The 23804-nt window shown below is 49.2% G+C and overlaps 8 protein-coding genes across 8 annotated transcripts; 5 read left to right on the plus strand and 3 right to left on the minus strand.

Annotated features, from left to right (window-relative positions):
- Window positions 1–4071: 4071 nt before the first annotated feature.
- Window positions 4072–4923, minus strand: FPRO_09486 (uncharacterized protein; the record flags this gene model as incomplete). The annotated part of the gene is made up of 1 exon (XM_031232884.1): window positions 4072–4923. The coding sequence occupies one exon, from the start codon at window positions 4921–4923 to the stop codon at window positions 4072–4074; it is 852 nt and encodes a 283-aa protein (XP_031082776.1).
- A 335-nt stretch (window positions 4924–5258) lies between these two features.
- On the plus strand, window positions 5259–6480 carry FPRO_09487 (uncharacterized protein; the record flags this gene model as incomplete). The annotated part of the gene is made up of 2 exons (XM_031232885.1): window positions 5259–5380; window positions 5433–6480. 2 exons carry the CDS (start codon window positions 5259–5261, stop codon window positions 6478–6480), a joined length of 1170 nt encoding a protein of 389 aa, XP_031082777.1.
- Window positions 6481–9304: 2824 nt separating this feature from the next.
- Window positions 9305–11576, plus strand: FPRO_09488 (uncharacterized protein; the record flags this gene model as incomplete). Its single annotated transcript, XM_031232886.1, has 2 exons — window positions 9305–11196; window positions 11252–11576. The coding sequence occupies 2 exons, from the start codon at window positions 9305–9307 to the stop codon at window positions 11574–11576; spliced, it is 2217 nt and encodes a 738-aa protein (XP_031082778.1).
- A 447-nt stretch (window positions 11577–12023) lies between these two features.
- On the minus strand, window positions 12024–13338 carry FPRO_09489 (putative aspartate-semialdehyde dehydrogenase; the record flags this gene model as incomplete). The annotated part of the gene is made up of 4 exons (XM_031232887.1): window positions 12024–12091; window positions 12144–12884; window positions 12946–13200; window positions 13308–13338. 4 exons carry the CDS (start codon window positions 13336–13338, stop codon window positions 12024–12026), a joined length of 1095 nt encoding a protein of 364 aa, XP_031082779.1.
- A 592-nt stretch (window positions 13339–13930) lies between these two features.
- FPRO_09490 (uncharacterized protein) lies at window positions 13931–15239 on the minus strand (the record flags this gene model as incomplete). Its single annotated transcript, XM_031232888.1, has 4 exons — window positions 13931–14139; window positions 14193–14738; window positions 14905–15004; window positions 15126–15239. 4 exons carry the CDS (start codon window positions 15237–15239, stop codon window positions 13931–13933), a joined length of 969 nt encoding a protein of 322 aa, XP_031082780.1.
- A 1260-nt stretch (window positions 15240–16499) lies between these two features.
- FPRO_09491 (putative nuclease S1 precursor) lies at window positions 16500–17530 on the plus strand (the record flags this gene model as incomplete). The annotated part of the gene is made up of 3 exons (XM_031232889.1): window positions 16500–16569; window positions 16626–17285; window positions 17349–17530. The coding sequence occupies 3 exons, from the start codon at window positions 16500–16502 to the stop codon at window positions 17528–17530; spliced, it is 912 nt and encodes a 303-aa protein (XP_031082781.1).
- A 1968-nt stretch (window positions 17531–19498) lies between these two features.
- FPRO_09492 (uncharacterized protein) lies at window positions 19499–21133 on the plus strand (the record flags this gene model as incomplete). The annotated part of the gene is made up of 3 exons (XM_031232890.1): window positions 19499–19899; window positions 19950–20035; window positions 20085–21133. The coding sequence occupies 3 exons, from the start codon at window positions 19499–19501 to the stop codon at window positions 21131–21133; spliced, it is 1536 nt and encodes a 511-aa protein (XP_031082782.1).
- A 1973-nt stretch (window positions 21134–23106) lies between these two features.
- FPRO_09493 (uncharacterized protein) lies at window positions 23107–23628 on the plus strand (the record flags this gene model as incomplete). The annotated part of the gene is made up of 2 exons (XM_031232891.1): window positions 23107–23370; window positions 23593–23628. The coding sequence occupies 2 exons, from the start codon at window positions 23107–23109 to the stop codon at window positions 23626–23628; spliced, it is 300 nt and encodes a 99-aa protein (XP_031082783.1).
- Between the last annotated feature and the right edge of the window lie 176 nt (window positions 23629–23804).

Consider the following 23804-nt stretch of genomic DNA (forward strand, 5'->3'; position numbering starts at 1 on the left):
ATTGCGTAGAATGAATCAGGTGTCGATCGATACAGCTACATTCTTCGCAAAGTCCGTTTATCAAAGTATGGATGTACTAAGTTAGTCTTTACTGCATTGGGTTCTACTCGAGAAGTCAATCATGATATCACACCCAATGCAGAACGACTGCCCAATGCGTCTCAAATGATCTGAGGCTGAGGGAAGAAGAACAACAATAATACGTATATTCGAGTTCTCCTTCGAGATACGCGTTTTCGCATAGTCGCATAGTGACATTGGGGATGCGATGCGATGCAAAAAATCACACAAAAGGTCACATGTGGGCCTCGCTCGCAGGTCACGGCCACACGGTGCACATGTGGGGCCGGGATGCGGGAGGCGGGCAAGCATAATTCCCGCCGCACATGGCAAAGGCGAAGCGAAGCGAAGAGATGCGATGCGATGCGATGTGATAGCGACGACGACGACTTATTATATAGGAGGATTTCAATGATGGGTATACAAGATGCATTATATGTACCAGCAACATGTTCAATTCTCAACACGTTTATCCCTCGAGACCAGATCAACTCCAATAGTTAGTTACCTACCTACCTACCTACCTACGGAGTAGGAATCATGCCGACTGTGGTGGACTCAACCATTTGATGATTCTCAACCAGGGTTTCACACAGATCGGCACCTCAAACCATCATTTTCAAACTTCATTTTCGTATGTACGCATGCATGTTCTTCAACTCCGAGTCCAAGCCACGTATCCGTACAATACATACAATAATTGCCGGTACTCACCCTCACCTCGCGTTACACTCGCCAAGGTCCTTGTCATATTGGACCACACTCGTTCATCTCTTCCAATGATTCCCACCAGTCTCCGAACACACCCCGCAGTTAGCTAAGCTCGTCCTCAGACACGGCAAGGCATAGCATCCATCGTCTAACGTTAACTCAAGCCAAGTCTCTCATTTCCCTGACAAGAGAGGCTCAGACCGCTCGTCCACGTATCACCACGACAGCCAAGGCACTTGGGGGAAAACTCTACCAAGAAAATACGCCGTACTACGCAGATAGAGGCCATATTCGACCCCCCGATGAATCAGCGCGGGTGCGCGCTACATGCAACCCGTTTTGGGTAAACCCATTCGACCAGTCAGGCTCAGTCATCCTGATCCCCTGTCCGAAGTAAGTAAGCTCCGGTCAAGGTCAAGGTCAAGGTCGAGCTGTGTTGTGTTGTGTCGAGAGGGCGCACCCACGCACGTGCATGAAATTGGGCTCAAGGACCCGAGATATACGAAATCCCCCTCCCAAACTCTGTTTACGTGGAACGATCCGATAATGAGAGGCAGCCAAGTCTTGGAAACATGTCTTGTCTTTTGGCGGCCCTGGCTTTGGCCTTGGCTCGGTCAATGTTCCCCCCCTCGGTCTTGGCTGTGGCTATGGAGGTTGCTGAACCCTTGAGCGACAAAATAATAGCGACAGCTTGTTAGACGGACGCCTTTTTGACCAGATATCGGATCCCGGCGTTTGAAAGTCAGTGTCGCACAGTTGATTTGCCCGTAAAGGCGCTTTGCGTATGCGGGTCGGGCTTTGCTATTCCCCGCGTAAAAACATTTTGCATCCTCTGAAACTCTCGTGGATGAAATGAGTACGCGTATTGGTTTCAGTGACCGAACCGGGCTTCAAATTGTGGCCGAGCAATATTCAACTCAAACCACGTGATGTTTACTGACTGCAGCTATCATTATTATTATGCCTTGCTCATCAAAGCACTAATCAAGCAGAATTGCACCCAGTTGTTCATGTTTCTTACCACCACATTCGCTCAGTTGACATTGGATATAAAAAGATACCCTCAATGACCTAAGTAGCTTCATAAACCCCGGAGATCTAGTGCTGACTTGATCTGCTGGCAAAGTCTGGAACCCAATCAGAAAATAGGATCTACACTACATTTATTTATTACTACATGATATCAATGTCACGCTTGTAAGCCCTCATGTCAGCCATGTTGAGCTGGCGCCAACACTGCATTTGTATTACTTTCCCTGCCGTCCCATGTTAGTAAAGTCGGCCGACAGATAGGAGATTTATCAATAATCAACTCTGAGTGGAGCCCGAGCGAGCATATGTATCCGAGATATGTCCCAACAAGGAATGCATTTCGAGTTGTCAGGAGTATGGAGAAGCATGAAATTCGCCTATTCTGCTGTTGTGGTTCCAGGCCATTAGACGAGATGCTCCCTTATCTTATGAAATGGTACAGTCAGGAACATATCCATCTCGTCGATAGTGGGATCAGGAACTCCCTAGCATGGAACTCTATCTTGTGTATCGGCCTTATACAGAGAGGCGTTGATTTGGTGGTGTTTCCTCGCTCGTGCACGATACGATGATCTTGTTGAGATTTCACTGTGAGTAAGTATAAATAGCCCATAGGATAGTCGACAATAGTATGATACCATACTCAATCGAGGGCTGGAAGTCAAATGAAAACTTCCGGAGAGAAATCTATTTGATGGGGGATAATAGAAGGGGGTTATTGGACCAGTTTGTCTCCTGCTGGTGAATTTTCTTTGATACTTTACTACTACGCAGCCTATCTTTTCCCTTATGCTCAGTACTCTATATACTCCGACTAATCTTTAGAAGGGGCATGACATCTTTTGAGGGTTACTCAAAGTCTTCAATGTTATTGATGTTGTCCTGATAATGGATAGATTATTCGTTGACTGGCTGAGGAGCTCTTATAAGCTTAGATATCAGGACTCTAAGCACTCAGAATAGGGTTAACAGCATTTTCTGATGGCTCTAAGCGCAGTACTGTCAATATATAACTCGCAGTAAGCATTCGTCCTGTATCACAGCTATGACCAGTATCCTTTGTCTCTGCCCGAAGCATAATACCGCTATACTATCTGGCGTTGCCCGCTTAGCGATAAAGAGACTATTTATCTCTTTTAAAGAGATTTATGACTAATATAAAGTTGGAAGCTATGTATAAATGTGTCTTGGGTGACTGCATATAACTGTTATCGACAGGGACCAGACTGCCACGATCGAGAAGGGGTTGAGTTTAAGTTGTCATCAGCATTTCTATACCTGCTGAGTCAAATTAGGTTTCTAAGCTTGTTCCTTGGTTGAGATACAACTATAGCTCTGCCGGTATCAAATGGGAAAACTACTTTATAGAGTCATAGGCTACCCCTGTAACTGGCAAACTCAGTTGGAAGACGCCAATACTCGGCATTCTTGGCCAAGAGAAGGCAGTCCTATATATCCAGTATTGGTTGGCAATATTATATCCATTTTCAAAGATGGACATAGCCATAGTTGTTGTCCTGAGTCGAAACTGTGGTTGTTTACCACCCATATATCAGACCGTCATTGACGTGCGTCTTAACTAATTAAAGAACACTGTTAGTATTGCTCTGGCATTTTTTGGGTGGAAGAAAGATGAAAGTCAATATTTACGTCTTCAAGGAGCCATTATCAATATTATATATCGTTCAACATTGTGCCTGGGACTGACAACCTGCACTATCATCTATGGTTATGTGCAGGTCTCAGGCGTATAACGACCAATATTTGGATCCTATGATGCTTGTAAAACCTATGGAAAACATTTCGACGGCGAATCAGGGCATTTTATTAGTGCAGGCCTCTAGCATGTTTAAATTGTGAAGGGTTCATACCAGCACATGGGACTAGACTCTGAAGGCAAAGGATATCTATCTGTGTTCAAGGATAGATTTGGAGAACCCATCCGAAGCGTCATGATGAAGAATACGCGAGAGTTCTCAGGAAATCATGTTAATGTCGTATGGGAGTACAGTTTTGGTATAATTGACTACATGGTACTACAAACAGGGAGGCTTCACGCAAAAGGCACCTATTTGCATTGAATAGAATCGCAGATAACCTGCCGTGAGATTCTCAATATCAAAATTAACAGAAATATCCTGCCAAAGCTATAACAAAGGCCAGTTAGCATTACCTATGCTAAACGCCCCTACCCCTATTCCGTGTCCCGTGTCCTCACAAGCCGATCGTATCGTGATATCTCATGTCTTCGTTCCTGTTCGCCATCTCTTAATTCTTGATATCCAGAACCTGCGTCAACACACCCTCACTCGCTCTCCACCAGCGAGCTCTCTCCTCCAGGTCGTCCGCTGCACCACCCAAGGCGGCCTCCTTTCTCCTCCTCGCCTCACGCGCAGCAGTCGCGCTATTTTGGCGCTTGTTCTCAAGAGGCTGCAGCTCAATACGAAGTCTTTCAGCCTCCTTTCTTTTCCGAGGGACCTTGGCTTGTAAGGACTCCAGCTCTCGCGCGAGTTCCTGCTGTTCCAGCTTGCGTTGGTTGACGAGATCCTGGGTTTTGGCTAAAGGCAGATTCATGCTGGGGACGGATCCATCTGGTGTTTCTAGTTCTGTGCGTAGTTGTTCAATTCTCATTTCCAAATCCTCGATCTTTGTAGGCATCTCACGCAGCTTTGCCGTTTCGAGTTGCACACTCTCGTACTTCTGGCTAAGCTCGATGCCTCTCCTCTCAAGATCTGTCACCATATCCGCCACTTCTGTTTTGAGTTCTTTGAGTTGCTTTTTTGCAATCGCGTTTTCCTTTTCAAGTTCCAAATTCTCTTCCGTTGTGACAATCATTGGTGGGTCGCCGACAATGGCTCGGATGAACTTTTCCTTTGTGACTTGTTGTACATATGAGAAGCGCAATTTGGCGAAGAGTTCTTTGTAGTGTGCTAGGTCGGCTGTTAAGCCTGCGGGAGTTGGCGCGTCAAAGGCTGAATTTGATGCATCTGATGTTCGTTGCCGGGCATCTTGAGGCCTTGAGCTTGAGATGGGTTCACTGAGTTTGATGATTGAGATTTCTTGTGATGACTGAAGTTTGTTCAAGGCTTCAAGAACCTTTTCTGGATTTGGTTGACTCATGGCAGTCTAGGAAACGCGATATTGTGACAAGAGAAGACCTATTCTTAGGCTCGTGATATAGACTTGATTGTGTTTACTCCGTAGAACGCGGATATCGGGTGTTTACTTTGAAACCTAACTTGGGTTAGCGGGATGCTGTTTGGGCCACAGGCGGTGTGGAGGGGCAGAAGACTGCTGACATCAATGCATCCATTAGCACTTCTGACCAAACACAAGAGCTGCATCCTCGACTTACAACCATTTCTTTTCTTTTTCTCTTTTTTGGGGCGCAATCTCTGGGCAATATACATATTTTACGACTGGCGCATATCCTGGACTCTCAAGCTGGATCAACTATGTCCAAAAACGACGAACTTTTAACCGACGATTATGTCGCTGACCTCTTGTCGCAAGAGGCAAGCGACTGCTCTCTCAAATATTCAGCCATGGGTATGGAAGCATATCACACGAATAAGAAGTAATGCATGCACCCACCAGTTCTGGCAAGTCTGTCGCTGACATGGCTTCAGACCTGCGAATATGATGAAACCCAACACCCGGTTTTTACGACATATTATAAAGGATACCGACAATCACAACAAGGCACTGTTAGCCAAAGAGGCCGCCGAGTCCAAGGCACGGCTCAAGGATCTCGAGCGCACAGAAGAAATCAAGCGGCGCAAGACAAACCCGAGTGTTCATGACATTCGACGGCGGCAGATGGGCGATATTCATGCCATTTTAGGCGGCAAGAAACGGCCAAGAGACGAAGATGAGGCTGGCCCTTCTTCAAGGAGAGATTCGCGACGCGCCGACAAGGATCGAAGACAGGAACGAAAACACGACCAGAGACCAGACGACCTTTTCACAGACAAACGCAGTGAGCAGCGACAGCACGGTCGACTGTCGCGCGACGATCGTCGTAGTAAGACTGACGATGAGTCGAGGCGGTCGGATAGGTCACGAAGAGATCACAGACAGCGCGATAGAACGCGGAGCAGAGACAGAGAGTCCGAGGAAGAAGGTCATCATCGTCGCAGTCATAAGCGGAGAGACAGGTCTAGATCACCTGCAAGCCGACGACGGTCTCGATCGCCTAGGGAATCTAAGAGTAAGCATCGGCATCGATCGCCTCTAGATAAGATCGAAAACCGCAAGCGGAAGGAAGAGGAAGAGGAAGAAGAAGAAGAAGAAGAGGGATTGGATGCCATGGAAGATCTGATCGGACCCGCACCGCCCCCGAAATACCGGGGTCGAGGAACAGTGGGAGGGTCTTCGGGTATCGATCGACGGTTTTCAGACACATACGATCCCAAGACTGACATACAAATGGATGAAGATGAGGTTGGCAATGACTGGGATGACGCTGTTGAGGCGTTTAGAGACCGCCAAAAGCTACGACAAAACCAGGAGCAACGTCTAAAAGACGCCGGTTTTGCAGACGAGCAAATACAGCGTGCCAGCGGTGCAGATGGAAAGTCTACGGAAAGTGTGCAATGGTCCAAGGCTGGGGAGAAGAGGGCTTGGGATGTTGGCAAGGTGATCGGGACAGACGGAGTGGCCCAGCCAGAAGTTTAGTTGAGCATCGGTACGACCGACCAACGGATTGGATCGAGGTTACGAGCCGAGACAATGATTCACAGATGATGATTGGATATAGCGTAGCATTCATTCACTGCCTTGTTTTGAGGGATTGCTTTGGGCGGGTTAAGCAGGGAGAAATCGGCCTTTAGGATAAACATGGACGTACAGCGGAGTTCAAATAGACGCATTGGAAATAGGACACGCGCGTACTAATGAAAAGGTTAGACGAATGTCACAACACAACCTCCACTATCGCCCGAACCGGTGCTATTAAGGCAGAATCACAGGTCACTGAAGACTGAAGTCAGTGCCTTAGTACCTAGTATCTAGGTATGAACAGGCGCACGGATAGAATCACGATCACATACGGAACTGGATTCGGTGCCTGGATCCGGGCAGGCCAGGTAGCATGGATCAAAAAACGCCATGTTTGACCAGATCGCGGTGGTGGCACAATTAGACGGCCGATTCTGGCAATCCCAAGCTTTGAGGCTGGATAGCGGTAACGCCGATGGAGCGATACCCAAGCCGGGCAATCGAAAGTCATTAATTTGACTTGAATACAAGCTTAAACTTGATTCAAAGATGCAATCGAGTAGTCTATAGTATGAGGTTATGTTATCCCTTTTGCTCAAGGGATTGTTGATCTCGACCTTGAGCAGCCCCTCCAGCCCTTCAGCCCTTCGGATAGGGAGAAAGTGACCGACAGACAAGGCCAAAAAGCTTGGTCGACGCACGTCCAGGGGAATCAATCAATAATGGATCTGTCTATTTTAAGGTCAAAACAAACGAAACCTGGACCTGGACCTGCATCTGCAGACCCGTTACGTTGCCGAGGCAGGGTATCCGTGCGGCAGGGCAGGGTTGGATTTAGATCAGGTACGAGAGAGGAGAGGGATCTTTGTTCAAGCTGTCTTTATACGAGCTTGATTGGTGAATTCGTATGTTGTGTTGCGCAAGCACTTTGAGGGTCGATCATTGGAGGTAGCGTAATTTGGATGGATGAAAGGTTTCATGGTTCCGCGGGTCTCCGCAGCCCGCCGTTGGAGCCTTAGAACCTTAGATACTAGGTAGGTAGGTACCTAAAGTACGAAGGTAGCTGAAGGCTTAGACATGATCACTTCCATTCTTAGACAGGATCACTTCCATTGTCTGTGTCTGATCGAAGGGACTCACCTGACGCTCTCACGTGTCAGAAGCTAACATAAGTTGTTAGCATCAAGGTAGCCAAGAAGAGAAAAGAGGCCCCGAGAAACAACCACATCATCTCGTCTCATGCACGGAGCATAGAGAATGGAGAATGGCCGTAGCCGACCGTTTCACCGACAGCAAAACAAAACACGCGACTTTGTCTGTCAACACACTACGACGTTGCACCTGTACCTCCCTAGGTACCTAGCAAAGGTAGCAAAGTCAATAGGCCAAAGAATTGTTGGTTTGTTGCACAGCGACTCGCCCAAGGCTCTGCAGCCTCGAGTCACGAGTTTACGGTTGCGGTAGACGCTCAGGAACAAGATTGATTGACTTTGAGGCGTTGAGTTTACCCCGAATATCTACTAACTTGGGAGCTTAGCTCTGGATATGAGTGGAGTAGCCTGCGCTAGAGAGTGGAGGCTGTTTCGTGACGTGACGTGACCACCAGAAGAACAGAACAGACAGAACAGACAGAGCCAAAGAGACCCTGGTTTTGAAGGGCGCCTGATCATGGCAGGGCCCCACGGGAGTTGTCCAGCTGAGTTTGGGTTGGGCTGGTCTCTGTTCATGGCTTTGCTTCGACCCTCGAGTCCGAGTCGAGTTGAAAAGAACCCGGCTCATGTGTAACCAAGCACGAAAGACAAGCTCTTATCTCTCTCCCGTCTTGACCTGATCAACTGATTCTGAGACGTTGTTGGGTTGGCCAAGCAAAGCTCTCTTAAAGTCTAGAAGCCAAAGATACCTTAGGGACCTTGAAATGACAAGGGTCGAGGTGCCGGTTACAGCGCTCACAGCTCTAGCCTCCAGGTCACCCCCGCCCAGAACCCTCCACTTACGGCACCATGCCGCGTGCGTCTCTTTGTCCCTCCCCCTCTCATCAGCCATTGCCCATTGCCATGCCATGCCATGCCATGTCATTGATTCGGATGCATTGTCTTTTTGTCGTCGCTAATAACACACACAGAGAGAATTGATAACCTTTGTAACTTTTTATGATCTGCCCTTTTCCCACTCCCATCGCCAAGAAGAAAGTTTGCAGTTTATTCCTTTTCCTTTGTGAGATCTATCACTGAACCTAAGCGATCCGATTTGACTTTGCAGTCAGCCACACTGACATCAACTTTCCTTACCTATACTCACTCGCTCACTCACGTTGTTTGCCTGGCAACTGATACTGACCTTCTTCTGGCTCTTCTTGTTACTCGAGTCTCTCATAAAGCAAAGCCCCGACTTAGGCCATGCCATAATTTTCTCACACTCACCTTTCCCCCGTCTCTTGAGTGTTCCCATCGGAGCTTCTCTTCCTTTTCTCTTCCTTTATTCCATCCTCTTCTCCATCCTCTTCTCCAAAAACAAAAGAGAGTGACCAACCAACCAACGGATGATCGGCCTAGACCAGAGGTGACGTCTTTGGTTTATGTGACTTGTATATCTCCGAGTGACCCCAAGCCCAAAACGAAACCCCAAGGTCACCTCACTCACACCTCAGCTCACCAACACCGACCTCTCGTTCTCTCTCTTTTATCCTCTTCCTCCCGTTCCTTCTTCCTTTCTCCCTCTCTCTCTCCCCTATCCTCTTCTCCATTCGCCTGTTTTGGAGAGTTTGTTTTTACAGTCGCTCAAAATGCGTCCCCCGCGCGTTTTTGTTCTTATACTCTTTATCGCAGCCTCTCTCCTCCTCTTCTGTCGCGCCATATCATCCTCGCTCCGTACCGCCTACGCCGATTACCCCGCTGGTAACTTCAGGTCCAGACAAAAGACTGACTCCAAGTCGTCTCAGTCTCGGTCGCATAATGATGATTCAGAAAAGTCTCCAAAGTCCGTCTGGAATTCCATGTACTACAACACCCCATTCTCATTATTTCCACCAAATGCTGCCATCAGCTTGACCGACGACAACAGCACTTCCTTTGCCGCCCGTCCCGCCGCTTTTGGTCCCAAGCTCGCTATGCGAGGTCTAAGTGGTCAGTTATGGGTGGGCAGTGGTTTCGCAGAGGATGCTCTTATACATGGTACCGGCGAATTGGGCTGCAGCGACACACCGGGTTGGAATGAGAGAGCAGAGGCCATTGCTCTTCACAAGGCCTTGAGGGCTGCTGTCCCTTCTATTTCAACTTCCAGGTCCAGCACTTCTGTCCGTGCTAAGCGAAGCCGAGTCGTTATCCCCAACGCTGGCAATGGTCACACCACCTCCAGCCATGTCTCTGTCATGCATGACCATTCCGAAATCGACGGCAAAGTGGCGCTACTAATGCGAGGCGGTTGCGGTTTTCTCGACAAAGTAATGTGGGCGCAACGAAGAGGCGCTCTCGCCGTCATTGTTGGCGATAACCAGAAAGGCGGCCCTCTTATTCAGATGTTTGCGCATGGTCCTGAAGTCGATAATGTCACCATTCCATCCGTTTTCACTGCTCGCACGACCGCGCAGCTGCTGTCTGCGCTAACGCAACCAGGGAGCTTCATCGAAGATACATTAGACAACCAAGGCAATCCTGTTCTTAGAGTTCAGAGAGGTTCCAAATCCAGGAAGCACAGTAAACAAGGCGTCAAGTCCACGATTACCGCCTCGACTCACGATAGACGATCTGCCGACGACACCCACAGCCAAATTGAAGAACAATCTACCAAGCCAAACAACAAAAAGCGAAAGACGGCGCTTAGATATTCCAGGAAAACTTTCACCAAGAAAAACAAGGTTGTCAGAGGGTCACCCAAAGAAATTCGAAGTCCCCTCTTATCTGAGGATAATTACGACGACTGGAGGCATCCTGGATCCAGAAGGTTCAAACCTGTAATTCCATCCAAGGCTTCCCTTGTTCGCGATCGCACAAGTGACGATGATCCTGAACCTGATGAGGAAGAAATTCTGGTTGAATTCTTGACAGAGGATGAGGATAACGTCCTCGACTTTTCCCACGAACGTAGCGAAGAGGGACATGACGAGCCCGATGAAGCCGACGATGACGCACACGATGGACTTTGGGTCACTATCACTCCCACGAGTAATGCTAGCCCGTTTTTCGATACACTTCTCGTACTGGTCGTTAGCCCGCTAGTCACTCTGAGTTTCGTATACGCCCTTCTGATTCTTCGCGCTAGAATCCGCCGAAGGCGCTGGAGAGCTCCGAAGTCAGTCGTTGAACGTCTACCCGTGCGCACGTTCCATACAGTCGCTCCCTCGCCACCTTTGACACCGAGAACTCCTTCACCGTCCGCTCCGACACCAACCACTCCTCTACTACAGGAATCTCCTTCACGACCACGACCTCGGTCGAGGGGCTCAACGGGTACTCCGGAAGAAGAAACGCGATCTAGTGACGCTATACCAACACCTTCAAACCCAACCAGGAACAATGCTCGATCTGAGCGCGAGAAGGGCTCTGGTGGGTTTTCTGCTGAGTGGAAAAAGTACATGGGACGTCAAGTCGAATGTGTGGTGTGTCTTGAGGAATACGTGGATGGCGTGAGCCAGGTCATGAGCCTCCCATGCGGTCACGAGTTTCACGTAGAGTGCATGTAAGTTCTTCAATTGCATGCTTTCATGCAAGTCTCAATTACTAACAGTCTATAGAACTCCCTGGTTGACGACTCGCCGACGAACTTGCCCCATCTGCAAGGGCGACGTAGTTCGATCTCTCGCTCATGGCTCATCATCTGAGCCGCACTACGAGCCATATCGCGACGATGCAAGTGATGACGATGATGACGATGACGATGGAACTATTGCGGAGGGCTCTGGCTCTCGTTCAGATGACCGTGAATCCGATCTTGAACAGGGTTTGCTTGCCAACGAAAACCGAACTTCACGATGGAGTCGACACGACGGTTGGCTCAGTATTTTCTCCAGTGGCATTGGCAGGGCAAGGTCTCCTTCTCCCGAGGATCGCAACCGGTGATGCTACAGATACCCTGCTTGTTATGGGCGGCGAGCCATATGACATGGCGTTTTGTTTGTATACGTTTGGAGTTTTCTGGTTATTATTTGGCGCAATGGATGGATAGCTAGCGCACTGGGATACAGAGCACAGCATGGATTGTCAGGACTTTAGAATATCACATATTTGAGTTTGGTTATAGTCAATGGGTTGCGCATGATTGGTGTCAAGACACTTGCGCTGGGATAGGAATAGATATGGTATACCCTCATGGTCGGCTGTTGCATGTACTTTACGGACCATCATGAATAATTAGCAATTCACCCCACTTCATAGTTTCCCTGTTGTTCTGTGAGGTTACATATTTGCAGGGTTGGAGATAATGCTGAACGCCGAAAAAAATACCATTGTCTATTTTTATCTTTACATGACCGAATTGTTTTTTAAAATAACACTTACCCTGTACTCTTAGATGTAACCCTTGAGAATGGCGGCCTCTGCGTTCAATATCGATGAACCAGCGGCACCGATAACGGCTGAAACGGTCAGTGTGAGACAAGTCCTCAGAGGGGAAGATGGAAGACTCACTGTTGTGGCTCAGTGCTGTAAACTTAATGTCAAAAATGCCAGCCTCATCCTCGCGAACACGGCCGACGCTGACAGTGTATCCACGGCCAAGGTCGCGGTCCAGACGGGGCTGAGGACGGTCAGGCTCATCGTCGCCAAAGACCTTGATAGCGGGCTCAGGTGCAGAAGGGCATCCGAGAGCCTGGGCCTCACTCTTGTAATCCCGAAGAGCCTTGCGTACCTCGTCGGCTGAAGGAGCGGGCTTGCGCTCGAAGCTCAAACTAACACATGCAGTGTGGCCGTCCATGACCGGGACACGGTTACAGGTGGCAGAGACACGAAGACCCTCTTGCTCAATGAAGGCAGTACCATTGTCATCAAGGCGACCGAGAATCTTGCGGGCTTCAGTCTCGAGCTTGTCCTCCTCGCCAGAGATGAAGGGGACAATGTTGTCGATGATGTCCATGCTGGAGACTCCAGGGTAACCAGCGCCAGAAACGGCCTGCAAAGTAACAATGGAGACAGTAGAGATGGGTCCGAAAGCGGCTTGGAGAGCGGCGAAGGGAATAACAAGACCAATCACGGCGCAGTTGGAGTTGCACACGAGGAAGCCCTTGTTGAGAGAGCGAACAGAGCGCTGATGAGGGATGAGGTCGAGATGGGGGAGGTTGACGGTGGGAACGACGAGAGGCACGAGAGGATCGCGACGGTAGTTCTTTGCGTTGGAGAAGACAGGAATGTCGGCCTTGATGAACTCGAGCTCTGCAGACACATAAAGTTAGTGACATCAGCTATTACTGATACGTGATAGAGAGGGACATACCGATATCGCCAGCGACATCAGAGTCAAGACCACTGAAGACAACATCACAGTCCTTGAACTCCTCAGCCTTGCATTCTCTCACAACCATCTCGGCAATATCGCCCATGGGGGCGGCCTGCTTCCATCGTACAGCATCCTTGTACTTCTTGCCGGCGGAACGAGATGAGGCGCCGATGGCATGGAGGGTGAGGTATGGGTGCTGAGCGAGGAGGAGGATGAAGCGCTGGCCTACAGAGCCAGTGGCACCGAGGACACCTGTAAATGGATCAGTATTGATGCTAAATGCGTGTCTAGACGTTGACATGGAAGTTATAGTGGGTGGTGCGAAATCGGATGGAGGGGGAGTGTTGAGGGCGACGTACCGCACTTCTTGGTAGGGAATTGAGAGGCCATAGTGGGTGTGTGTCTGTTATAGAATCAATGAGAGACTCTCGACGGCGAAGAGGTCAAGAGAAACAGTCAAAGATACGTTGGGGGGTTGCTGATGTTTAAATTTTGGCGTTGAGGCGGGTGAGTCTTATTGAAAGTACCGAGTAGAATATAACCCCGCCAAACCTCCGACCCCGTCATCGGAGCTGAGTCGCCGAATTTCAATAAGTGTAACCCCACTATGGCATGAGAGTGCTCTCATGGGTCGAGTTTATCGTCGAATTAAAGGCTTCAGTTTTTCAATTGGTCGCAAGAATGTTTAATGACTGGCAAAACACATGTTAAAAGACTCATTGAATTGACAAGTAAGAAAAACCCTCCGAAGAGTTATAATTCGACCCGAAGCATTATGTCATGCACCTCTATCCCGAGGATGTCCCAGTATTGAGCGTGAGCTTGTCCAAGCTTCACCCTTCCTTCATTTAACAATTTTCTCAAATTCGATGCATATGAATGAATGAAACGCCAATTCATGCACATTAGAACCTCCGATATCCTCCCTTGGTCCATTTCAAAATTCAATTGCCATATCTTGTCTTGTCTTGTCGATCGCGATCTAAGGCTCAATTGCGCTCTCTCGTTCATCGTTGGAGTAAATTCGGAACTGGACGAAGATGATGAGATCCTCAGCAATGGTGCCCAGAGAGCCAAGCAACCAAGGGAGCGCGTTCAGCAAGTACTTCTTGTCTTGCGAGTAAGCTACCAGGCTGATGCCGTAAGTGAGGTTTCCGCTCATTGAGAGCATAAAGAAAAGCAATGCGAGGCCTGCAGATTATCAGTCTCATCCATTGATTACAAACAAGCATGGATCAACATACCTTCGCATGACTTTTCCCGGTGGTTCTTGATGATTTGGGGAATTCGAGCACAGAGATAGAGCGCTGCGCTGATGTAACCCAGAATAAGCCCAGCAAGCTCCATTGGGCTCTGGGCCTCATCAGGCGCATCGGGGGTTCCAGGGTCACCACTCTCCCAAGCGCCGACCTTGTACGAGACAAACCAGCCAGCGAACCCAATGACGTATACAGCGAGCAGGCTCAGGGTGTTGTGAAGCCAAGGCTTGCTATCGGGGGTTTCGTCTTCGCCCGTCACAATCTTCCTCAATGGGTCCATCGAGGACTCGGTATGTGTCGCATGGCGGCGCTGAGACCCAGGGAGGCCAAAAGAAGAGCTTCGTCTACGGGACCCGTTGATCAGAGGAGACTCTTCTGTAGGACCGCTTGATCGACGTTCCCCGGCGCGACTCGCTCGGCGGGCATTAAGGGCATTGTAGTAGACGGCCTGGCCGATGAGGACAATATCGGCAATGCAGAAGTATCCTGCTAGGGCAATTGCAGTGGGAGCTAGGTGGGTGAACAAGGCTCCTAGAAAGCAGTTAGCCAAACTGAAAGTTGGCGTGGTGGCAAGCCACTTCTAGCCGACATCAAATTTTCTGACCAGGGCACCAGACAATGGCGTAGCAATGGTATTTGTCTCTGTGCCGAAGACAAAATTTGATTTTGGGGTATTCAGGTAGGAATGGGAACTAACCGATGAGGTTTGTGATGTCGCCCAAGAGCCAGACGACCAGAAAGGCCATGCTGAGGCCATCGGCGCTCTTGGCCTTGTAATTGGCGAACAATTGGGGTAGCTGCAGAGCATCGTTAGCCAGGATGGGGGAGAATTAAGGGTCGCGTATGCAATTGAGATGGCGAATATGAATGCGAATGCAACACAAGGACGCGCGAATGAGAGAAGAGAGAGGGACGCACAAGGAGGCATATCCAAGAGGTCAAGCTGATGCTACCAAAAATGCCCGACAGAGCCAACGTGACCGGTAACGCATGCGCCGCAGCGGCGATTGAGGTTGAGGCCAGCAGCGGCATCGTCGTCGTCGTCGTTTTCGAAGGAGTTGAAGAGGGTAAAATCGAGAAGGAGAAAGAGAATGAGAAGAGGTTTAGATAAGGTAGATCAGATCAAGTAACGTAGAAGAGGAAGAGGGTGGTGCGACAAAGGTGGGTATCACGAGGGCAGCCGGCGACAAAGAGCGATCAAGTGTAGGAAGCAAGTAAGCAAGTGAATGAATGTAGATCCAATTCCAGAAGACAGGTTCTGTTCTGATTCAGAGTTTACTCGAAACCCGGTCAAGGATTCAAAGTTTACTATTCTGGTTGCAGTCTGAATCTGAAGACAAGAAAGAGTAAGATAGAGCAAAAACCACTTCAATAAGCAACAAAGTTTAATGTTCCACGATCAACGGTTCACCATACCAAACCCAGGCAACGCAAAGCACTGCAGACACAGACACAGACACACAGACTCAGATAAGAGATCGCCATGGGAGGTCGGCCCCGTTGTCGGGCTCAACAGTGGAGGTCTTATCGATCCGTTTGGTAACTGGTCATCGTGTATTGGCCAGTTGAGGAGCGCTTATCGCCCAAAGTGACGCACTGGGCTTGGAGATCTTGTGAGCTAAAATATGGAGAACTCGCAGGCATCCCAAGGCGCGTGAGTCTTTTTGTGTGAGGTGAGTTTATGAGATGCAGGGTCTATCTCCTCCGATAAGTGGCCAATTGACCCTTATCATGATAGCACTACCATGGAAGTTACCTTAGCCATCCAGTGCCATGGAAGCTACAGACTAAACTTATGGTATTGAGAACTCAGGCAGTAGTAATTCTAAGTTAGTCTAGATACTTTGCATAGCTCTACTGCTTTTATGATAAACTATCGACCTCAGCTCTTCAAACTAGAGCAAACCTCAGCGGTCTCAGCTCCATTCTTCCCAGCCACTTTCAACGTTTCACCGTAGAACGGCACATGCCCACCATGATTCGCCATAAGCTTGCCTATCCCGCCTCCAGTAGGTAGCTAGACCCCTGACAACTCATGAGCAACTATCGATCATGCTCCAGGACTAACGTAAACATAGGCGGCCTTGGCCAACCGCTCCGCGCTCAGCTCTCCAGCTTCAAACGCTTTGGTCCAATCTAGAATTCGCCTCTTCCTACTCGGTAACCTTGAGCTTAAGCGTGCTCATCTTTTTAACGTCTTTATTTCCCTCTTAAAAGCTTTGACTCTGCTCCCTTCACTTCGTGACTGATAAACCTGCTCCATTCCGTAGCGACCGCCCTCATTCTGTTATGATGAAGCTCCTCTCAGCTGGCGCGCTGGCTCTTGGCCTCGCTAACTTGCCTAGCACTTTTGCTTGGGGCAGTGAGTTCATTAATTCATCGTAAAACGATAGTACTTACTAAGCTCACATATCACAGGTCTCGGTCACATCACCACCGCTTACCTCGCCAGTCACTTTGTCGCAAACACCACCGAGGCTCACCTCAAGTATATTCTCTATAATGACGAGGAAGACTATTTGGCTAAAATAGCCTCATGGGCAGACTCAATTCGCTACACAGATTGGGGTCGATACACCAAGACCTTTCACTTCATCGACGCTCATGACAGCCCTCCTAACAAGTGTGACGTCGACTTTGAGCGCGATTGCAAGGACGATGGTTGTGTCCTCACCGCCCTCAAGAACTACACCCAGCAGTCAGTTGAGCCTCAGTTGCCCTTCTGGCAGCGCAACCAGGCCGCCAAGTTTGTCGTTCACTTTATCGGGGATCTGCACCAGCCTCTACATAACGAAAATGTCGAAAAGGGAGGTAACGGTCTTGCAGTGACATTTGACGGCCGCACATTCAACCTCCACCACGTCTGGGACAGTTCTATCGCCGAGAAGCTGTTGGGTGGTCTGCACGGCGACCCCTTCAAGCTCGCCAACAGCTGGGCCAACCAGCTTGCAGTCGAGATCACAGACGGCAAGTTCGCAGAGGCAAAAGACGCGTGGTTGAAGGATCTAGACTTCAGTGACCCCATCAGCACGGCACTTGCTTGGTCCCGAGAGGCCAATGCGCTCGTCTGCACTCACGGTAAGTCGATTACCCCGGCAACAGCTGCTGTATTTGCAACTTGTCTCTAACATGGATCTACAGTTCTGCCCGAGGGTGCCGATGCCATTGTCGGTCAGGAACTCGGAGGCGAGTACTTTGAGAAGGCGGCCCCGGTCATTGAGGAGCAGGTTGCCAAGGCCGGTTACAGAATGGCTGCCTGGCTGGACAAGATCGTTGAGGCTTACAAGGATGTTGAGCAGAAGCAGATGTCCGAGGAGCTCTGATTTATTTATTGTGCATGTATATCAGAATGTTGTGGGTATTTTGCAACTGGTAGCTTCTTATGAATAAGTGTGTTGTGGTCTTTGAGATTGTAACTTTTGTGATTACATCCTTGGGCTATTTGATGCTCCGCGATATCTATACGAATTCTTCAACAGAGAATGCCAAGACCACGAAATGCCATGTGGAATCAATGTGCCTTGGTCCGAAATTTCAAAACATGACATCATTGCAATTAGGAGAATTGAATGATTCAGGCTCGCTTCGTGATCATGATTCATCCAGTGTCACTCCAAGCCTGAGACGAGTGATCAGTCAACAATTGCTGAAGGATTTTGCAAAAATGCGGATGAAACAGGAACTTTGGGGAAACTGCAAATGTCTTATCGATATTGTAAGCTTAAAAAACAATCGTGATACCGAGTGAGATATTGTTACAGGTCCGGTTACAGGGCACTGTTTGGATGCTACCTCGTGGTTGCAACGCCAGTGTAGGGCATTAATGCTATTGCTAGTCTGCGACGTACCTGCAACACGCCTCCAACTTGTCTGTCTGTCTGTCTTGAGAACTGGTTGGATAGAGCTTAGATCTGAGTGAAAAGTCTGGATGAGATTAGACTGAACTCAATATGCCTGAGTTTGTGAATGCAATGAGTAAGAATCTTTCTGAATCTCAGACGACCTGTTGACAGTACGGAGTAATTCGTGAGAGTATATCGTGATATGATATAGCGAGTATAGCTAGGGTTGTTAGTTTTTCTCTCTTGGCATTATCAGCTACCTAGACGTTAGAGACAGGACGAATGCATAGCCACGCAGTTGACGGTGGACAGGCCAAGTCGACAATTACAAAAACCCCCATCCCAGAGAGGATATCGTCTATTATTCATCAGATTCTCTCGATCTGGTTGATGAGTTTTCCGTTACAGGGCGGACGCCCTCCGACACTGGTGTTTAACAATGGTAGTTTCGAGATTCAGTGGACGAAACGCGCTGTGCTTGGAGTTATAGGCACCCCTGGCAACTAGCTGCAGGTACCGGTCAGTGCATACTCTGATTGGCTGCGCAACCAGTTACACAATACCAATTGGGAAGCAGGGGGCACGGGATGAGACGTCTGCAGCCGCATCCCATCTCCAACGTCGACTCCTAACTTGGATCTCTACTATTACATACTCACTCAATCGCCTCTCGGAGATATGACCCTCCGCCAAGACTAGCCAAGCGCTAAGGAACTACACGACACTCGCTCACAATTGACTAACATTCTCCAACGTCCCTGTTACACCACCTGAGAACAATCATCTCAACCTTCCCTGACTAACTAAGAGCCCAGCCCGAACAGGCATCTCAACTCTGGAGTCTGGACCCCTTGGCCAAGCCGTCAGGTCGCTTCTGCCGCTGTCTCATGTTTTCGTTTCTCGGTCTCAGAAGTCCTAGGCAGCTAGTGCTGTCACTGTGTTCCACGATGTTCTGTCTTGGTGTTTCTCATCAAGTTTGATCGCTGCCCCCTTGCCTCTCAAGCGAGGGATGGATCTTGGGTACTATTGCTCGCTCCAGCCGTCGTCCATGGAGTTGTGACCCTGAACCGGGCCCCTTCAACCGCCCAGATGCCATCCGGTCTGATGTGCAAGCCCGAGACGTTGAATTGTCTGGGATTGTCATAATGGAAGCCAGCCTCTTTTCTCGGCAACTTCGTTTCCGATCATCATCTCCAGTTTTCCCCGATGCTTTAAACCCTCGTCCCTTCGTCCCAAAATCGTACCATCTTCTCTTCTCTTCAGCTCTGGTAGTGTCTCTTTCTTTCATTCGTTCCTTTGAGACCAAGTTGACTTTACTGTGACCATTCTTTTTTCTTTATTTCGAATTGGTCTGGCACCGTTCGAAAACTTTTATACAACATTGTATTTGCCCTCGGCTTCATTTCCTTATTCACTTTCTCTCCACAATATCAACATAAAGTCATCACAATGCAGGTCAAAGGCGTAATCATTGCTCTTCTGGGCATCTCTGCCATTACAGAAGCTGCTGTCGTCCAAAAACGACACCCCCTGGCTCGCGCTCTCCAACGACGACAATTCGGCGGCGGTCGATTTGGAGGTGGTGGCCGTGGGGGAGGTGGTGGCGGAAACAACGGTGGTCAGGGCAACAACGGCGGAAACAACGGTGGTCAGGGCAACAACGGCGGAAACAACAACGGCCAGGCCAATAACGGCGGCAACAACGGCGGCAACAATAATGGAGGCAACAACGGCGGTAATAACGGAGGCGGCGGCGGTGGCGGCAACACTCTGGACGCCAACGCCGTGCAAACTGGTTCGCAGCAAGATGGCAACAACCCTGGATCGGATGAGCAAGCTGCCTCTGCAACGTGTGTTATATCTACCTTTGAGGGGGGGGAAACAACTAACAAAGACTTAGGGATGACAACAACTTCATCAACTTCTGTGCTGGCCAGACACTCACCAATGGAGAGCAAAACCGGGACGGCTCATGCAACGGTATTCGTAAGTTTTTCGATCCTCTCTTCCCTTCTACATATACTGACTCCTATAGCTATGGGGAAGATTCCCGGAGCCAATAACATGGTTTCTTCAGTCTTTACATCACCTCAAAACGGCGACAACGTTGAAGCCAATCAAGACTTTGATATCTCAGTCCAGTTTATCAACTTTGCGCCTGGCTCGTTCACTAATGCAACAACCACCTACTATTCTGCTCCCCAGGACCTCGACGGTGGTGGTAACATCATCGGTCATACCCACGTCACTGTCCAGGACACTGGCGATAGTCTGAACCCTACTCAGCCTTTGGACCCTCAGCAGTTTGCCTTCTTCAAGGGTATCAACGATGCTGGTAACGGCCAAGGTCTCCTCACTGCCAAGGTTGACGGCGGTCTGCCTGCCGGTAACTACCGTATCTGCAGTATGTCTGCCGCTTCCAACCATCAGCCAGTCCTCATGCCTGTTGCTCAGAGAGGAGCACAGGATGACTGCATCCGTATCACTGTTGGAGGTGGCAACGGCGGCGGCGGCGGCGGCAATAACGGAGGCAACAATGGCGGTAATGGTGGTAACAACGGAGGTCAAGGCGGTAACAATGGAGGTAACAACGGAGGTCAAGGTGGTGGCCAGAACGGCGGCAACCAAGGTGGCCAAGGTGGTGATCAAAACGGAGGCCAGAACGGTGGTGACCAAGCAGCTGATGCCGGTGGTGACCAGAACGCTGGCGGCCAAGGTGGTGATCAGAATGGAGGTCAGGGAGGTGATCAGAATGGAGGCCAGAACGGTGGTGACCAAGCAGCTGATGCCGGTGGTGACCAGAATGCTGGCGGCCAAGGTGGTGATCAGAACGGCGGCCAAGGCGGCGACCAAAACGGAGGTCAGGGAGGAGATCAAGGCGGCGACCAAAACGGAGGTCAGGGAGGAGATCAAGGCGGCCAAGGTGGTGACCAGAATGGCGGCGGTGGTCAGGGAGGTCAAGGTGGTCAGGGCGGCCAAGGCGGTAACGGAGGTGGTGGCGGTTTCGGCCGCGGCGGCTTCGGTGGTTTCCAAGCGGCTTCAGCAGGGGATGGGTCTGGCAACAAGACGGCCTCAGCAGCATGAAGACTATGACTGGTTATCAAAGAGGGATAGACAGAGCCATTCGACTTGGCCGTGGCCCTGGCGGTTTTCGGTGTGAGTATCAGTGGTGGTCCTCAATTCGAGAATACTATTTCGCTCGAACAAGGACAGTAATCAGGGTGGAGTTTGGGTGTCTGCCTAGTTAGAATGGTTTTGGGTTTACATACATCTATGGACAATAGATGATGGATGGATATGAGCTGGAGGTGAATGTACGTCAAGATATGTTGTTTATTAGTTGAATAAGATTTGGTCACTTAATTACGATTGTCCTGGGAGTTGTGATTATCTCCTCTGATAGCTGTTCGCCCTGTGTATACACTGAAAAGCGCCAGACAATGGCGTTGAGACATGGACTGTACGATACTTAGTAAGGCTGCTGTAGTTGTCGCAGAGTTGCGATATGAAACGGGCCTATCAGGGTTCAGACAACCACTGTTTCGTTGCGAGTATAGCAAAAGATTTAAGTGGATGTTCAAGTTATAGAATGGCGGTTACACGGAACAGTCATCAGCATGAACAGTGGAACCGTTGCACAGCCTACCTCTTTAATTTAGGTACGTAAGTCCGAGGACTTGAAATACTAGGTAGTCCTAGGTAGTTTCTTTTTTATAGTGGTTCTATGTTGAAGTGGCACAGATGATATTCTTGTGTATATAGATGTAGTTTTCGGCTACCAATCATAGAAACTCATTCTGTGGGCAACCAACACTCTCGGGGGCATGCTCTCACACATTGTGTCTGCATCTGAGCCACTGCAAATGACGACCTTATATGAGTTAGTCTTTGTAAACTTTTCCTGTATGTTTCTGTTTGTCAACAAGCTGGCCTTTTTTTATGATTTACACGACATATATGTTTGTTAGCTACCCTGTACACGAGGCAGTCTTTGCCTGCGAGCGTTCATACCTGGTAAATAAAAAGAAAATTAGAATTAAATACATATAGAGAGAATCTCAGTACGAAAATCCATGTGGCCTGGTAGCTTCCTTCGAGGAAAGATACAGGTGTCGGAGAATGCGAATCGCCCGCCCAACTCTTGTGTAACCATGAGCACTTGGGACAGAGAATTATCACATGTCGACATATTACCCTAAAGATGCAACGGGTAAGAGGGTACCTAACAAAACCAATGACTTGACAACATACATCTGTCATTGATTCAGGGCATATTGTTGCTGGAAGTCGCCTTCAGAACCAGCGGGGTTGCTTCCTTCCAATAACTCCAGAGGTTACCTACGGTAGAGGCAGATAGTACTTACCTACCTAGTATAACTTGAGGTCTGACTTGCCATTTCCATGCCAGTGATTAGTACTTTATCCGTCAACACTGCAACGTAACTGCCTTCTCAAAACCATTAGTAAGACACGCATTCTCCCGCCAGATATTTGCCCACGGTGAACCTGAATTTCCATACCGCAATTAGGGGGCACCCTACACGCATCAGCGACAGAGATCCAGTACTGTTTACGGCTTTTCTCTCCAGAGGCTTTGCCGACCAGTCTAAGGCCTCTGGAAGCAGTTGAGTTTCGATGCGGCTGACCTTGTCCTCACAAAAAGAACCCTGTTCTAGAAGAAAGTATAACTTATCCGCCCTCCCCGCCCACGCAGGCCTGGATCATCTAACGGCCTCAGCGAAATAAACTCGAAGCCTTACCTCTTTTCGCCTGGGGCCACGGTTCATCCCTAGCCTAGATCGCTCAGTCTGACGTCCGGCACGACTCGTGGGAGCCTAGGACCATGGATAAAGGTCCTAGCTGGGGATCGATCGTAGGGATCTGCCAGTCATTCACACTATAGCTTGGCTTCTGCCGTCGACTTATGTGCCGATAATGTTGTACTCACAATAGAAAACATCGACTACCTCTACCCTCAACACTGCAGAGCACAGAGTAGACTTCATTTGAGACGGTTTAGCGGAATTTGACTGTCGAGGGTTTCGAAAATAAACACCATGTCAAATCTCAGCCGTATTGGCGTCGATGGCTGTATGGGAAAGGAACGGGAATTCGAGATGTTCGTCCCTGAAGATAGTGGAGATGGATCAGGCAGCCCCCAGCCGACTGTCAACGCTGAGGAGATCATCATGGCTGATGATACTGTCGAGTATGTTGACAAAAATGCCTTCGGCGATGAGCTCGACCGAATGCCTAATGGCTACTATCGGAGTCCTCAGTTTATTGGTACTCTTGCTGCACCTCTGGTATTCAGACTGAGAGTGAGAGGGGTACTGACTTTGATCCATACCTAAGGGCAGTCAGTGTCTAGCAAGTACTTGCGTATACCTAGGATGGATGCTCCCCTGAAATACTTTGTATGTGTCTTTACCTTGCATTTACCTCTATCTCGGACAGTGCTTTTCTATGGTACTGCAAGAAGTGTATGCTTTTTCGAGTTTACTAACGTGGATTGCCACAGTGCTTTAATAACTTACATGAAGGCTGCCGCTGCAGTTACTATCTGGGCATCATTCTGAATGCAATCACTCTGGCTCTATATCAGTTCCTCTACCGCCCACCAACCTTTGCTCAGCTGTGGGAAAGACGAGAATGCAGCAAACAAAGGTGCTTGATTGGATTGGCATGTCTCTCTTCACGCTGGATGCGTTCTCTTCCTCGTTGGCCTTTCTTGGGGCGACACGACATATCCTTG

Source organism: Fusarium proliferatum, assembly GCF_900067095.1.
Source record: "Fusarium proliferatum ET1 genome assembly, contig: FPRO_scaffold006, whole genome shotgun sequence".
NCBI lineage: Eukaryota > Fungi > Ascomycota > Sordariomycetes > Hypocreales > Nectriaceae > Fusarium > Fusarium proliferatum.